General features: G+C 34.9%; 1 protein-coding gene across 3 annotated transcripts in view; it reads right to left on the bottom strand.

Moving 5' to 3' along the window:
* Positions 1 to 5,380: 5,380 nt before the first annotated feature.
* ash1 (histone-lysine N-methyltransferase ash1) overlaps positions 5,381 to 17,509 on the bottom strand; it is a 126,269-nt gene continuing 114,140 nt past the window's right edge. For all 3 annotated transcript variants that reach the window (XM_071594126.1, XM_071594125.1, XM_071594127.1), the window contains 8 exons: positions 16,645 to 16,977; positions 15,428 to 15,677; positions 13,810 to 14,145; positions 11,994 to 12,257; positions 11,680 to 11,827; positions 11,107 to 11,446; positions 8,957 to 9,139; positions 5,381 to 8,456 (listed from right to left, as the gene is read on the bottom strand). In XM_071594126.1, the coding sequence (XP_071450227.1) occupies positions 8,316 to 8,456; positions 8,957 to 9,139; positions 11,107 to 11,446; positions 11,680 to 11,827; positions 11,994 to 12,257; positions 13,810 to 14,145; positions 15,428 to 15,677; positions 16,645 to 16,977 (1,995 nt within the window). In that variant the 3' untranslated portion in view covers positions 5,381 to 8,315. The remainder of the gene's footprint in view (positions 8,457 to 8,956; positions 9,140 to 11,106; positions 11,447 to 11,679; positions 11,828 to 11,993; positions 12,258 to 13,809; positions 14,146 to 15,427; positions 15,678 to 16,644; positions 16,978 to 17,509) is intronic.

A 17,509-nucleotide genomic window follows, 5' to 3' on the forward strand; every position in this document is an offset into this window, starting at 1 on the left:
TCATCATATATCCCCAAAAATGTAAAGTCCACTCTTTGAGAAGCTTGATCTTCAATTATATATATATATATATATATATATATATATATATATATATATATATATATATATATATAGTATATGCTTTCATAGACGTAACACGGAAGTGCCGAATAGTACAATACACAGTAACACATAATATAGAAACACAAAAAAAGAGAACACTCACACGTATTTTCTTGATATTTTGACGGAAACAATCCGTCTTCCTCTGAAGATGTAGAAGTAATCTACATCTTCAGAGGAAGACGGATTGTTTCCGTCAAAATATCAAGAAAATACGTGTGAGTGTTCTCTTTTTTTGTGTTTCTATATTATGTGTTACTGTGTATTGTACTATATATATATATATATATATATATATATATATATATATATATATATATATATATATATATATATTTTTTAAATGAGAAAAAGAGTAAATTATGAAGTTTTCTCTGGCAGCCGAAGGTATTTACAAACACTTGACTAAAAATAAAAATGTGGGGGTGTTCTAGTACTCATTCCCTTGCCTAATAGCTCATTAACTTAAAGATCATCTTAGGAGAGCAATAATCTTTACAGTTACAAAATTGACTCTGAATAAATTATTTGTCACATTAATGACAATTTAATGATGAATTTCCACATAAATACATGGCTGTACTGGAGACATTAAGACTCTTTTGACACCTAAAGAGATTAGAAATATATTCAGCGACACCATGCTGTGGAAGCATTCACAAAAAGAAATGGGCGAGAATGAGGCTGTAGAATCAGCTCTATAATTTTAAATAGAAATGCATAGTAATGCTAAATATTTCTATCTGTACAGAATTATTTATTTGGACAAGCCTTTGGAGCAATGTAGAGAATTTTTATCCACGAGAATGTTCGATGTTGATACTGGTGATGTCGGCTTCATTCAGCCAGAGGTACCTAAGATACAAGGAATACCATCAAACTCAACGGAACTCATGGCTGAATTTGAGAATATAGTGGACATATTTGGAATACATACTGATCAAATGGATGCCATAGGTGGATGCATGGTGGAACTGAGCCAAGGCACTGGGGAATGCCGTAAATTGTTGCATAATATCCTAGAAAGTCCACATCAAAGCAAACGACTTTTGAGAGCTCCAAAAGATGATCCAAAATTTGTTGACTTGAGATTCAAGTGTCATGCAGCATTCAAAAGTGAGGTAAGTTATCAATGAGAATGGATTTATAAATTTACAAATAATTTAGCTGCATTGCCCAATGTCTCTCCAAATACTTAACTCTAGTCATTGATCAAGATACTCGTACAACAACTATGATGGAAAAGTCTTTCCCACATGGGTTTATTGGTTTAATACTCTTTTCTTTGTACATTGATTTCCCTTATCATCTGTAAATGCCAGGAACTAGAAAAAGCTCTACTAGCATTATAAAAGTCTTTATTTTCCCTATTTACACCCATATTCATCCGTTTGAACATCAAGAGGAAAGAGATGTCACAAATGATCCATCTTGTACTGTAAGTACTTAGCATACAGATATTTCATCATTAATCTATGGGACTTGAGAAGAGAGACAGAAAACAACTCTGAATACCTAACTCAACTTGAGACCCCATTTAATGAGCTTGCAAAGGCACTCTGATATATGCATAGCAAGAAAAAAGTAAATAAATCAATGCATTACATTCATATCATTGCCAGTTTCAATGAAATGCTCAATGGTCTAGGGCTAGAAGATACAGATACATCCGTGAAAAGTTAGAAACCACTGTAAGATACTATGGCCTGCAATCCCTAGTCATTCAAATAGAAAAGAATTAAATAAATCTTTTTCCACTCTAATTAACCTAAGTAGACTGGTACATCAGGAAGTTAGGAGAAACTGATAGGAAGTTTATCTGAAACCTAAGCATGTCTCAGACCTCTCAGTTGTGGTTAGTAGATGGAGAGTTGGGATGGGCAACCTTAGGCAGGGAGGGATGCAAGACAGGACATTAATTATTACTCATGCATTTCCAATTATATGAGGGATGTAATGTATTCCTTGTACATGGAATAAATTGCAAAGAAGCATGGGAAGAGCTGAAGATCAGAATAAAAGTAGGTGGGGAGTCTGCAATTAAATATATATGCAAATGATCAAGCTTTAGCTAGTAAGTCAGCCAAATGATTATAATCATGCAGAACATATTGCAAAAGCAGTGTGCTAGGTAAAAGAAGAGACTCAATGTAAATAAAAAAATGAAAGGGAATGCTATTCTCAGGAAATAGGAAGGCAAGGAATCCTTAAAACTAGATTGCATACACTAAAACGGTGAAACACTTCACCTATCTTGGTTAAAGTAGTAGGAACATTTACAGGCCATTTTGACACCACTACTAGGACAAAGGAGTAAGTGACGGGAACCTTGAAAAAAGATTAGTTAAAACTTATTTCTGTACTTTTGTACAGCATGGCAACACTAGTCATTGAGCAATAAAAATATTGGAGGATTTTGACATGTGGGTAAGGGCAAGAATGGAAATAATAAAATGGACATAAAGAAAACTAACAAAGAATTACCTGGAATAGTATAGCAAGAAAAGGTCGCTGGGAAAAATCAAAAGAGGTAAGAAAAATAGATGCAGAGAATTTTGAATGGAGATGGAATATTGAAGATAATTACTGATGGAGGGGAAAATGATAAGCAAACAAGGTAGTGAAAGCAAAAAAATAGGACATGGTGGAGGGAGGCATGCAGAAATTAAAGTATTTCATTTTGCCTCAGTAACTTACCTGACTAAAGAACCTGACCAGACATCAAGGGACCCAGGTTTGAATCCTGGGCAAGGTGAATGATTTTATACTTTAAAATGGTTGCATTGTAATGCGCATTAGATAATAATAATTTTATTTACACGAGGATTGGTATACAATAACAATATACATGTAGGAAACATAGGATATAGATGATCACTCCATAAGAAGTTACTTCGAGGCATCTCCCATTTTTCTTTGAATTTGTCAGAGGTAGAAGGATGAAGAAGGCTATGATAGGAAAGGAATTAGGAGAGTCAGGTAAGTAAGATATAGGAACTACAGAAGCTAGGAAGTGGAATACACAGCATGAAGAGTAAACGAAGTAGTTCAGGATGAGCCATTTTGTGCAAAGGCCTTTGAAGCCAATGACAATGGGTAATAGATTTCCGAGAGCATTCTTGAAACCTAAAATGATGGTGATTCACATGTATATATGGCAAATCAAGCTAATATGATTTAGATTATTAAAACTAATAATTTAGATCACACAACTATGCCACCAATGACAATTTTCACCTGAAATTTAGTAGAGGAGGCAAATAAATATTTTTACATTCAATTTTTTGCAGTTGTTGAAGTACTATGGAGGATGGTGCACCAAACTGAATATTGGTTCACTACTACCAAGAAGAATTCATGAAGCTATACTTCATGTAATTACAGGCCCATTCCCTTCCTTGGAAGATGTCCCAATTGTTGACAGAAGTAGAGGATCCAGACTCTACTCCATTTACAAATTTGGAAGTCAGATCAAAGCAAAATTAAAATTTGAGATGATGAAGTTTTTCTCTTCTATGAATAAAATTAAATAATTTAAATTGATTTAAATTATCAATTGTGAGACATTTTGTGTGAGCTATAAAACCATGGTACCATCACATTTTGTTAATAAACCAATCCAGCAATGTCAATAAAAATTTTTGTCTCCAGCAAACTTTATGGAATTTGCATAACATATTAAAATGAAATTATTGACTTCGTAATTCCACACACTTTATTTGAAAACACGACCCAGGCGTTGATGTTGAATGTCATCATCAGGTGATCAGACCTGACGATGACGTTCAAGGTCAAAACCTGGGTCATGTTTTTAAATAGTGTGTGGAATTATGTAGTCAATAATATCATTTCAATCTATAAAATGATGTAACAAAGGTAATCCCTGAATTGCCGCTATTGATAAAAATAATACTTACTGCCTCACCTTAACACATTCATGGTTTCCAGTAGAATGAACAAAGCTCCTTATCACTTTTTTTACAAGTTGGCCAAGAGTTTACCATTTTTTGCATTCATCCTGGCACTTTGATCTTTAATGGTATTTCTAGGAAGCACACAAATTTTTCCAACCGTACCAATTAATTTATTCATAGGCCAGTTCTTTTGCCTCAAATTATGTGAACCCTGAGTGTATTGTTGATGCCCAATTTGAGCCATTGATCAATGAGCCATCTTTAAGAGAGCAGTCATTTGAGGCAAGAGTTGGCCTCAATACTGCTTCTCATATGTACAGTGAGAACTGCTGATAAAGGATTTAGTATTCAGCAAAAAATTGTCCAAAATAGAAAATGGTTTGGCCCACCAGCATGCCAAAGGTCCAAACCATTTTGGACCTTCGGCATAGCAATTCCCACATAATTTAACCGAGATAAAAATATCTGCCTAGTGTGGATGTTGAAGGATTTCTTTATTATAGAAACAAGTCTGTTACCTGTTTATGTTGTAATTTCAAATTTTACTCAAACTCACTTGAATACTGCCTTTGGAGGGCAATACTGAACACATTGAAACATGAAATATAACAGAACTACAAAATTGAACAAATATAAACAGAGCCGAAGCAAGAAGAATTTTCCTCCAGTTGAAAAGACATTGAACTGAGTAAATCACACTAGGAGGTAACATAGATTGAAAGTTCAGAATTATTGTAAGTGAATATTTTGCATGAATGAGAATGCATATTAAAACCCTCTGACAACCAATGACAAAATTTTATGGTTGGAAAACATAGTGTGTTCAGCGATGATTTCTAATTTACTAACGTTTCTCAGCAGTATATTCTCTTATTAATTTGACCAAATGTCATATGATACTTTTATAAAAACATTGTATTGGTGATGACGTTTTAATAAAATGCTAAAAAGGTTTAAATCTCTAGTAGCATACATATTTCCCAATCCTTTCCTCCAAACCAGCACATGATGGACAATTTAGAAACAATTGTGTAATCATATTATGGGCATTTTCATCATATCCAGAAAGGGAAAGAAAAAACATTTTTGCTTCAAGTGGTTACTTATTAGGGGAGGGGACCAAAAGCTAAGGTCACTAGCAACCTTTTTTTATTTCAATATCAAGGACTTCACCATTATATTTTATGCCACTTTTTCATTTCATTCATTGCTTAAATTACAATTTCTTTTAAAAATGAGTGAAAGAATATAAGGTACTCTAAATTATTGGAATTACTTCAAGTACCACTCAAATTTCAACACTTTTTCAGATGTGTTAACTTTTATGTGTCAGCATAAAAATAACTGTCATTAAAAAGAACTTCAATAAATCAATTGTTTTATTCAGATTTATAATTAACATTAACATGCAAACCATTCAACAGATAGTGTCAAAATAAATAGTTACATACAGATCTAGGAAATTGAAGAAAAAGATTTCTTTTGCTCCATTTACAAACCTACATAAATGGCAAGTTTATTATGAATGAATACTTCTTAAATTCTCCTGAAAAATTTGAATTTGATGGATAAGAATAATTTTATAAAAAATTACTACATTTCACAATAGTTGTAGCCTTGGTATTATTCATGAAGAAGCACCACAAGCACAACAATTCACCAGCATAACGACAGTTTGGTGTTAAAAAAAAAGGTTGAATCCATTGAGTTCAGTATTCATTTGAAAGTTACAAGAGTAGCTATTGTAAAAAGAAGTACGAAATATGTAAAAAAATAAAGAGAATATTTAGAGTTTTATACCCAATTTGGGTTTATTTTACAAAATAATTATACAAGCAAATAAGGTAAATACCTAAGTGTACACAAAGGAAGATTGAAATAAATAACACATTTTTATGCATGATGAATATATTTCACATTCCATGATTCAAATGTACTTCTTGAACATGATCCTGTATAACAGAAGTGGTTTTGAAATCACAATTACTGGGCTAAATGTAGTAGAGTAGTATCAGTCAACATTTCTCTATTTACCACCCAATTACCAAGATGGCCGGAGAAGAAAAACAGCTGACTAAAAGCTAAATTATTGGACCGAGAGATCCTCGGAGTTATGGAGTGATGTGACACTTGACACTGGAATGCTAAGGGGCATACCGGTTTGTAATCAGTCGGTGGGGATATTTTACTGGGTAGAAGAATAGGAAGGTGTAACACCCTACAAAATGCATGCAGGCAAGGAATCTGTGACATTACCAATACATGACTAAAGGGGTTTGTAAAAAAAATGAGAAAATATTTCCCTGGGGCAATACAAATGTTTACAGTAGAAGAATGATGGTACTGACAATGGGGAATTGAAAATTCAATACACAGAATAAAATCCACATTGACAACAATAAGTCTGTTAAGTGTGGCAACTTCCTCTAAAACTCCCAAAAGCCATCCCCAAGACCTCTTATTGGGACCAGCCAATAGGGGGCAAGGGGAAGACATATTTATTTACTCAAATGAGATGTGCAATATTTGTGGTTTTTTAAAAAAAAATTATAATGAATTACAGTCCTGGTACTTACACCAAATCTACGAATTGGCTGTACACAAAAAGCTGTCAATGAGAAATGAGCAAAATTTATGTACATCATTTAATTATGCTTGCATTAAAATGCCTCGTGCAGTTAGTCTAACAGTAATGAATGAAAACTTAAAAAAAAAATTCATTTGCAAACCTTGAATACTTATTGCTCCAGAGATAGTCCTCTCCACATGTACACTTTATACTACAGGATATTTCTTAAGCAATCACACTCACGGATTTTATCAACTGCATTTGATCTCATTAAATTAACCACACTGTACAATTAAAAACCTTATAACACTAACAAGAGAGTATTATATACTCCAGAGAATGTACAGAATAAATACATTAGCCAGTATTTTATACTGATCACAAAGCACTGTGGAATATGTCACAGTACCACATGAGACTCCTCATGATACCTTTAATTCAAGGTAAAAAAAATTCCATCTCACTCATAATTTCGTCTGTTACTCATAAAATAAGATGCCAAATGAGACACCAACAAAAACTATGGCTATAAGACAGAAACTGTCAATGCACTGGAGTATGGTCGAACTTGAGTGCATATGTCATTTCATCATAAAATCGAACATTCAGTGAGGGAGGTGGCCAAATTTCTCCTCCTCCACGGCACACACAATTCACTTAAAATCATTCAAGATACGAGTAACAACTGCATGCAAGAAAATAGTTTTTGACTAGCATAAAAATAGACTTTTCACACATTTGTAAGAAATAATAAAAAAGTTTTATATCTAAAAACCCTCTTTTTTCATCTCAGTCAGAATAAAAGTATATGTACCCATGTCATACATATGTACACACACATATACACTAGCACACAAAATACCTCTCACACTATCGGCCCCTCTGTTTTATTTGTACTTTTTCACTCATAAAGGATAAGCTATATCCAAAATGGACTCCTAGTCACAGTATCCTATTAAGCAATCACTCATACGTCTCCTATCTCATTTACTAACATTATCAACGTTAAAGTAAGATCATTCTTTAACACTGGACGCAAACACCACCATACTGATAAAACTGCAATTTTCATAACATTTTTAGGGCAAATTTATGCCCTTATATGCCAACATTTACTAGAGGGCTTTCACAGAGAGAATTCGTTCTTCTTCAAAAGGAAAGAAATCACCAGGAACAACATTTCATCTATTTTTTTCTTTTTAAAAATCTTTTTAGAGAAAAGCTAATGGATAAAATATCTAGCAACGTTAGTTTAAGATTATTATATAATATATCCAGCATTGCCAGGCAGTGCAACTTTTTAATCACATATCCATCATTTTGGTCAGGTGATGTTTTGAAAAAAATATGAAAAATGCAGAAACAGACCTACTTTTAGATCCTAACAGATTACCAAGCGAGAGAAGATTACGAATGATATAAGTACTCCATTCACAATTAGGATATTAGATAGAAATCCAGGATGATGAATTATTATGAAGGTCAGAGTGAGGCATTGATAACATTTCAGACTTGGAGATGACTTCAAATCCAATTTAAAGCCCCAACAAATTTTAACATATTTCAATAAAATAGGTGTATGATAGCACACCTAAGGAGACATTTATTCTCTGCTGAGGGGAATGGGTATACATCCAATAACTTCCCAACAACCATTATCCTGTGCCACAAGCAGATGCCTGACCAAGCCTACTCATTACTCTCCCAGTCCCCTACATCAGCCAATCTCAGGTGTTGAGAAGAGCAGGTTTCTTTCGATGGCGCCTTCCTGGCTCCAGTAGATATGAGAGGTCCAAGGGCTGCTTGGTTGGAAGTTGTGCAAGTAGACGTAGAAGTATCCTGTTTAACCTTTCCTTCTGCTGAATTCTCTGTAACACACAAGACAGAAATAGATATTATGTTATCTTCAATAATAGTGACATTAGGACCATGAGTTTTCCTTTTATACTTAACTGATTAAAATACAAAAGATTCATGCCCAAGATAGGACTTGATTCCATGGCATTAGTAGGCAAGACCTTTCCTAATTGCTTGATTCAACCAGAATAAATCAATAACTTAATGGTGGAATAATTTTAAAAAGGGGAGTGGGATCTGACTAAAATCAAAAACTTAGATTGTTTCACGTATCAACAGGGATAAACATCTGATTCTGGATCCTGTAACCTTGTGGTTATTCATAAGGAGCTCTCCCAATTATCATTTCACATTGACTTAAATACCAAAGCAACTGATCCAACACTTAATTTTGATAGAGGGTAAAGCTCTTTAACCCACCACCTTCACTTGATTTTCCAGGAAGTTCAACCTTTTACCAACTAACCAGAAAATCATGTTGCTGTCAATTTTTTAACAAGAGGTTACTTACCCTTGCAAAAGGAATTTCCTTCCTGACATCTCGTAGTTCAGATTGGGTAGGTTGTGATCTTATGCTGTTAGCTATCACTCTACGATTTGTCCTTGAAGCATCTGATTTTCCTGAGCATGCATCATCATCTGGTGCAGCAGAACGGCTTCTTCCACGAGATTTTGGAGCAACAGGACCATGCGGCTATAAATAAGAAGCAAAATAAGTTTCCAAATACCACTACACGCCTAACGTAAATCAGAAAATTATTTAATCAACAATATATATGATTTCATAATAACTTGGGTTCACATTGTAATATTATTGCATATAGATTGCATTGCTTGTAAATTCATTTCAGACAGTTTCCGGAACTCCACTCTTTATTGATTGTATGACAGAAATAATTTTTAATGACCGCTAAAGAAAATTGAGCAAAGAACAAATCTTAGCATTTTCTGTTGCTGACTCTATGGTATAATTGGACATTAATACATACTTATTACGATAAAAAGGAGAGTAAGACATTAACTTCTATGCAGCGAGACTACATGAGTTTATTAAATGCATATTCAATGAAATGATAATAAAATATTTACCATATTATATTTAAGTGTGCATTTAGTTTTTTCAAATAATAAAAAAATGTGATACTTTCATTTGGAATAGGACATACGCATAAGTTATATTGTTTTCCATAAAGGTAAGTAATAAATTTTTTACAAATATTCTCATATCCCATTGGGTTTGACGGACATTTCCCCCATCAAATTAAAAATTATATTTCTGAGGCATTATTTGACAAGAACTCAAGCAATGGATTTGGAAATTAAACAAAGGATAGCATGCAAGATTTGGTTATATTGATAATTAAAAAAGTAAACTACGAGGGCTGTACAGAAAGTAACCTTTGTTTACATGTAGCACACAAAGTAGTAGGGGAAGCCAAATGTTTGCTATATTGACACAACACTAGGGCAGTACAACTCGAGTTGCAGTGCTTGGAAGGCTTATTCGCTTAACATTTGTTCACAGGAGGGAATCAAAATGAACAATACAATTGGAAATCTCACCAAATGTAAAATCTGTTTAGTGATAAGGTAAAAACTTCAAAGCTGCAAACATTCATCAGGAAATATGTGCTGTGCACTGACTAATTGATGAGTGACAGTGTTCCGCATCAGTGGTATTGTTAGTTTAAGAGTGAAATGAAAAATAACCATCATGTCCAAGAACTGGCCATCTATCAGTTCACCTGTCACAAGGCTAGGCCAAAAACACTGCGGTACTTTCGTGCATATTGGTGCAGCCATTTTTAAACTGAATGCACCACTCTGCCTTCACTAATCACTCAATCTCTGTACACCTTACAAAGTTGCTAATGAATTACAAGTGGCTTGTGGTTCTTTCCAAGTAGAAATCTAATCACAGATCGCACTTCACAACTTGCAGGATTTTCCATTGCAGTGCACATTTTAACAGTTTGCAGTGAGCAAAGTAGAAGAACCACTACCACAGCAGGATGTGAGCTGAGTGTAGGAACATTTAGACACCAAATTGGTGACTCTAGCCCTACCCACCGCCACGCTAGGCCGAAATATAAGTTAACTTTCTTGAAAGCCCTTGTACATTCCCATGTTCAGGTAATTACATAATAAAAATTACACTAACTCATTACATTTCCTGATCAATAAATAATATGTAGAGGTCAAATGCCGATAAATATTATTTGTTAAACATATCACTCCAAATTTTGAATGTGAAAAGTTCTGCATACTTCTCAGGTTTTCACAGCATTTATTATCAGTTCAAATTAACGCCACATAAATTTCCAAAAGAAAACTTTTGCGGAGTTTATCTCATTGGTTTTTAGATGAAAAAGAAAATATGCACACATCCCTGAATGATACCATTCTTCATATATATATAAACCTGTGTGCTATCCTGAGACCAAAAATTTATCCAAATTATGTTCTTTTAAAAATTTAAAATGCTGCCATAAATAATATTCATAGTTAAAAGCAACTGCAAATAAAATCTCTTTAGAAGGGATCTTTACCAGTATATATACACACACAACTTTATAAACAATAATATATTAACATTAATGGGTTTTCCTTTCATGAAAAGCCTCTCACTCCAGTTAATTCATCTCATTTTCTAGCACTCACCGTGTAAGTCCTTGATATCTTGAGGCGGACATCAAACTTCTCAAATGCATAAGTCTTCATGCAGATGGAATATTTTGGTTTAGCTATTTTGGTGAAGAGGCGAGCATTTTTATCAACTCGATATTCACATATGTAAATGTGCTCTTCGGGTGCACCAGCAGGACGACCCTTGCAGTATGTTGACGGATCCAATACCCAGCAGTGACCCATTATTAGGTCAAGAGGAACTATTTCATATAATGGCACACGCATAACTTCATTAGGAAAGAATTTACGAGTTGGCTCATGGTAAGTCTCATGTGGCCTCAAATAGTGATGGCCCAATGCAAACCTTTCACCGCTGAAAAGAAAAATGAGTATATCAGTTGAGCTATCAGCATCATGCTGCACAAGGGTAAAATTATAATTATCCATATGCATATGAGATGTAGACAATTTACCACATAAAACTCATGTAAACTAAATGCAATCAACCATGCATGTAAACAATGGATTATTAGCTACAAGATGAAAAAATCTAATATGGCATTAGAGAATTGGTTATGGCAATATGAGAAATCAACAAGTACATACTTCTTGTCTTTCCAAAGTCTTTCAACTCTGAATATATCAAGATCAGTCACTTTGATTCCTTTCACAGTCTTATAAGTATGTTTTACAGGTGGGTTGGATTTGTCACCTTCCTCACTAATCATGTCTCGAAGAACATAAACAGCATCACCTATGAAAGAAAAACAAATCAATACTAGTATACAAAATTCGTCATGTTTATCACAAAATGCTGCAACCTTAACTGCAGTAGCTACTGGATAGTTATGCTTTAGAATAATAATGTAGCTAATAATGCAAAAGAGACAAGTGGCAGAATAATATGTTCTCTTAAATACCTTGTCTTATTTGGAGGCTGCCACGTAAAAGTGAAATGTAGTGCACCACACCAGGACTTGGATGAAAGTCAGGCTGTGGAGTCATTTTTATTTCAAGATCCACTGGTCTTGGGTTACACTGCTCACACAAGTAATGCTCAATGCCTTCATCTGCAGCAACACAGTCACAGTGTTGCCACACTAGGCAGCGCTCACACTGAATCATCATGCCTTCATCTTTATACAGTCCACATATGCAGCGGATCACATCTTCTTCCTCACCTCCTACAGAAAATTGAAAATTGATTATTTTCCAAGACTTTATCAAGAATATAATTAAGATGGACAATTTGACTACATCAATTACCAGACAAAAATGACAGAAAAATATCTTAGAAATTGATAACTCTTTAAAGACATGCATGCATTCCAACAGCCAAAAAAAAAGTGAATAAAACAGGAAATGCTTTACAACGTGGAGGAGTGAGAATAAACTATATTTTATTTGAAGAATATTTGGGCATGCAGTTATTACATTCATAAATTGTACAGCCATAAAATTAGAGGTCAAAACCCACAGTCATTTATAGAAATAGTTACTTAAAATATCTGCTTTAAGAAATGTTTCAAAGAGTTGCTTCATCAAAAAGGTGTATGCAGGTGTGTATATACGAGGGTCATCCGGAAAGTAGTACCCGTTCGTGAAATATAGACACAAAAGTAAATATTAACAAACATAAAAAAATTTATTTGAAAGAGGATACTTTAAACTACTTCTCAACATAATCTCCAAGCAAATTAAGGCATTTGTCATAACGTGTGACAAGTTTCTGTATTCCTGCTGCATAGTCCTTCGCCGCCAGCTCATTGAGATACGCGAGGGACCCATCTTGCACAAATTTTTGCATAATGCAGATGGTGTTTAACAATTTCATGAACAATTGTTCGAGAAACATTGGGAAAATGCTCACAGATGTCATCAATTGTGACGCGCCGATCGTTCCTCACGAATTCGTCAACTGAGCTCACCAGTTGGTCTGTAATGACAGACGGTCTCTCCGAACGCTCATCGTCGTGTGTGTTCCCCCTCCCCATGTTGAAGTTGCGACACCACCGCCGAACAGACGACTCGTCCATTACATTGTCTCCATACACCTCCTTTAATTGGCGATGAATATCACATGGGCGAACGTTTCTTGCATTGAGGAATTTAATCACTGCCCTCACTTCACAACTGGCGGCGTTCTCAATTTTTTTAAACATTGTAAACAATCACAGAAACAACACAGGCAATGCTAGCGTCACGCAACTTGGCTCAGAGAAGGCAGACAAGCCACTGAAGCTATCTGACCTCGTCCAGCGGCTACTCGCGTCGTCAGCACTTCATGCGGCACGAACGGGTACTACTTTCCGGATGACCCTCGTAATAGCCTACATATACATGTGATTTCCACATTTTTCGGGCTGCGTCCGCGTATGTTGTTTAAATGTACAACAGTTTCTCCAGCTATCCTGCTGGCGTCCTCAGGTCAAGGATCCTTGACCTGAGGACGCCAGCAGGATAGCTGGAGAAACTTGTACATTTAAACGACATACGCGGACGCAGCCCGAAAAATGTGGAAATCACCTACTCAACGCCGCGGAAACCTTCGAACGAACATTACATATACATGTATTATGGATGTTATAACAAATTAAAAAATCATAGTATAAAAAAAACATGCATTGCCAATTGTTCTAGTAATTATTAATTTGAAATGACAAACGATACACTCCTGAGTAAGAAACTAAAGACTATGAAAGATAAAGACTTAATTTCAAAACTAAAAAAAATTACCTATATCACAATCTGGAATAAACGATGCTGGTGGACTCTCCCCAAGGATATCTTCCAATTGTGACAAGAAGTCTGCTTTGGCCATATTATAGATTTTTAAAAGACGTGCTGCAGCTATACCAAGCTCAGATGTGCGTCCAAAGAACCGCATATTGTTCGTAAACAGTCGGGTGAAATCACTGTCAAATGCCTCCACTGTTTTGTAGAAACCTGTTACAATATTCCGCTCCATGGTTGCCAAGTCAATGGGGTCGCTCACCCTCACATAATATTCAGGATGTTTGCGCTTTGATGGCAAAGAAACAAATGGCTCAGCCAATAGTAGACTTCTTTCATCTATAAAGACAAATGACAAAGTTCAAAGAATTAGAAAAAAAATCTTCAACTAAGGTCATCAGAACAGTATTATGTTTCATTAATCTACCAAAGAAACAAATTACAAACAGATTTTTTTTTACAAACAACTGCATTGCTAACTCTACCCGAAAAAACATACAGCAGGAACTCAAAAGCTGTCTTAAAATCTGCAACTCATTAAATAATGGTTTGACCACAGTATTTCTGCACAAAATATTTGACTTGACTTAATATTTTATTTCATTGAATCTTTTTATTCCAGCAAAAACTTCATTGGCTCTCAAAGGCCTAGAAATACAATGATGATTTCTTAGACATAAAATTACTAGCTCCTTGGAACGCAAGCACATGGAGTAAGAAGTCAAATAATGAAGACCCACTTTATTCAGAACCAGAGTAAAAGTACACATGAAACCAAATTGTCGAACCTAAGTTAAAATCAGCTTTAGTTAACCTTTAAAATTATTCAAGTTCAGTAAACTCGATTATCCATGATCGAAATACAAATTTTGCTGATTATCCATGCTACTCTCTTCCTACCACCTCAAAATTTCAATAAAATTACATTCATAAAGAAAATTAAATGCTTTAAAACTTCCATGAAATATTTAAAAAAATACAATTTTAAATATCTGGACCATCTTAAAAGATTTTAATTTCACAAAATCAAAAGTTGCCCATGGTATTTAATGTTATAATTTAAACAGTTTTGTATTATCTGTACTTTCCCATTTTCATTTCCCTCACATTCATTAACTATGGAAATTCCATACACGCCTTTAAGGTAAACAAATACTGTTTTACTCGGCAATTTTTATAATCTTGCCTCCAATAGTACAGATAATCATGAGCTGACTGTAGAAAATGAAATAACCAAGACCGCAAACTTGATTGGCACTACGTTTGTTTAAGGAGGGTAGGTAAAAACTAATGATTTCATACCAATGCCTAATCCTTCATTTCCTATGATTAGTGACATTTTCTCTAGATACTGGAGGGGGGGAGGGGGTGCCAAACAACTTCCTTCATCAACGGAGACACAAAAAAAATTTTAATATTGGGGAAAACGGAATAAAAGATTAAGGATTACATTTTTGAGATGAGAAAAATGTTACTGTACATACATTGATTTATATGACTGACATATTCTTAAATAAATCCCTTGCTCCACTTAATAGCCTACAATAATTGAAATGAAAAATTAGAATCCAAGGTCAAACTTCAAAGACGCAAAGTAAATTGGCTTCAAGATGACACTTGCCTTTTGCATCAACAACTTTACTATAAATATCTCTGAAAACATATGCCAGTCTAGCTGTTCTTGTTAGCTCCGGATTGTCCTCAGCTTGAGCCAATCTTCTTGTTCTCATGGATCGAGGGGTAGACAATGCATTTAACTGAGTGAGAAAGACATCTGCAGCCTTAGCATTTGCCTGAGGTGGCCTGCTGTATCCACAGGGCGGTTGATCTTTCTTAGCTGCACGCTTCAACTTTTCCCGCATCCTCTTTACCTGGAATGACCAGAAGAAAAGAATGACTATCTAGTCAACAGGAAAGAAATTTTTACATACTTATAGAGCATGCCATCCAAGGATTAATTGTGACAATCCACATTATACATGGTTCCATAATTGGGTAAGAAAGAAAATTATGCAACCTTCAAAGGTCAACAGAACTGAATCTAAAACCACAAACATCATTGCCCATTGACTTCAGATCAACTCATTTCCTCAATAGGAAAAAACTCAAAACTGATCTAAATGACAGGTTAGAGGATGTTTTTAAATTCTTTTGCACAATATCACCCATGAGTAGTAGTAGTATTTAAGGGAGGCGACAGACAGCTAAGGTCATTTGCACCATTAGGGATGGACAGGAGAGGATGTAGGGTGGAGAGATCCCCGGCATTGGCATTAGCCTACTCTTAACAAAAGGTGCCAAGGGATCCACACACACACACACAGCTTAATGCCCCATCCCACTGGGATTTGAACCTAGGTCTTCTGGATGGGAAGCCACTACAATGCCCATATCACACATGAATATCCAAATTAAATATAAAAGTATACCACCACATTAAATTAATTTTTAATCCATTAAATAATGGAAAAATGTACAACAATGTTGGAGTACATCAACTGCCTTCATGCAGAATATAGATGGCAAGAATCAGGTTCTTTTCCACATTCTGAGAATAGAAATACAAATACATATTTCCTTACTATACAAACTAAGTTCAGGCAATAACATGCTACAAATGTGATTAAACCATTAATCTCCCTTCGAATTACCTTTATTACTAATTAAACAACAGAGTAAATGAGAAACATTAAAATAAGTATTGCCTATATTAAAGAAGTGAGAATTTAATTTCTATATTAATTCTAAACAGAGATTTACTCAACATACGTTATATTTTCTTGGCAATGAACTCTGATGTGACATATACAATACTGGTAAATTAGCAACTTTACTAACCTTCTCTAAGTTTCGGAGCAAAAAGCAGTGGTGGATCTGTGCAAAACACCGCTGTTGATGTGACATTGGGCGCACAGGCATTAGGTTCGCATGCCTCACCCCTGAACTCCCCTCCACTCCCTTCTTTTGACGCATCCTGCCACTCTTCCTGGCACTCCGCCTCCCTTTGCACCCTAACATTCCCTTGCCATCTCCACCTTCGTCACCCATGGTGCTACCACTTGCAGTACCACTGCCATTGGTTGTGCTGATAGAAATTGTTCCAGTGCCATTGAGTCTCTGCGACTTCCCTCCAATCACTCCTCTACATTTCTCACTGCCACATTTGCATGGCTGGAAATAAAATTAACCAATAGATCCATAATTAGTCCCATTAAGAATTACTCCTGGAGTGCACTGAAGATGACATTACTGTGGAAAGTATAATATGTACTTCCCCAAAAGCTCACATTCACAAAATTTGATGAAACATCCATATTCAAGGAGTGTTTTCAATTAAATGAAGCGAATATTTTTCATGCATGCCAAACTCAATGATCTGAAGAGCCTTCATTAGATTGGTGAATAATGCCATTGAATAAATAAACTGTTTAATTATAATTTATACCTTTTAAAATATACATGAGTTAAAAAATATCAACTTGCTTTACTAGTCTTAATTTTAGGTGCTCATAAAAAGAATCAAAGTATTAATAATGTTACATTAATACAATTTTTAAAAAAAGTCCTGAAAAATGCTTGGACGTTCTTCATGCAATCAACATAATTAAGTTGGAAATAAAAGTACCATGTTCAACCAAAAGAAGACTGAGACAAAAATTAAGCTAATGAAGATTAATTCACCCAGATGGAATACTGAGCACAA

The sequence above is a fragment of the Hetaerina americana genome, unplaced genomic scaffold, assembly GCF_022747635.1.
Source record: "Hetaerina americana unplaced genomic scaffold, ioHetAmer1.1.p SCAF_6, whole genome shotgun sequence".
NCBI lineage: Eukaryota > Metazoa > Arthropoda > Insecta > Odonata > Calopterygidae > Hetaerina > Hetaerina americana.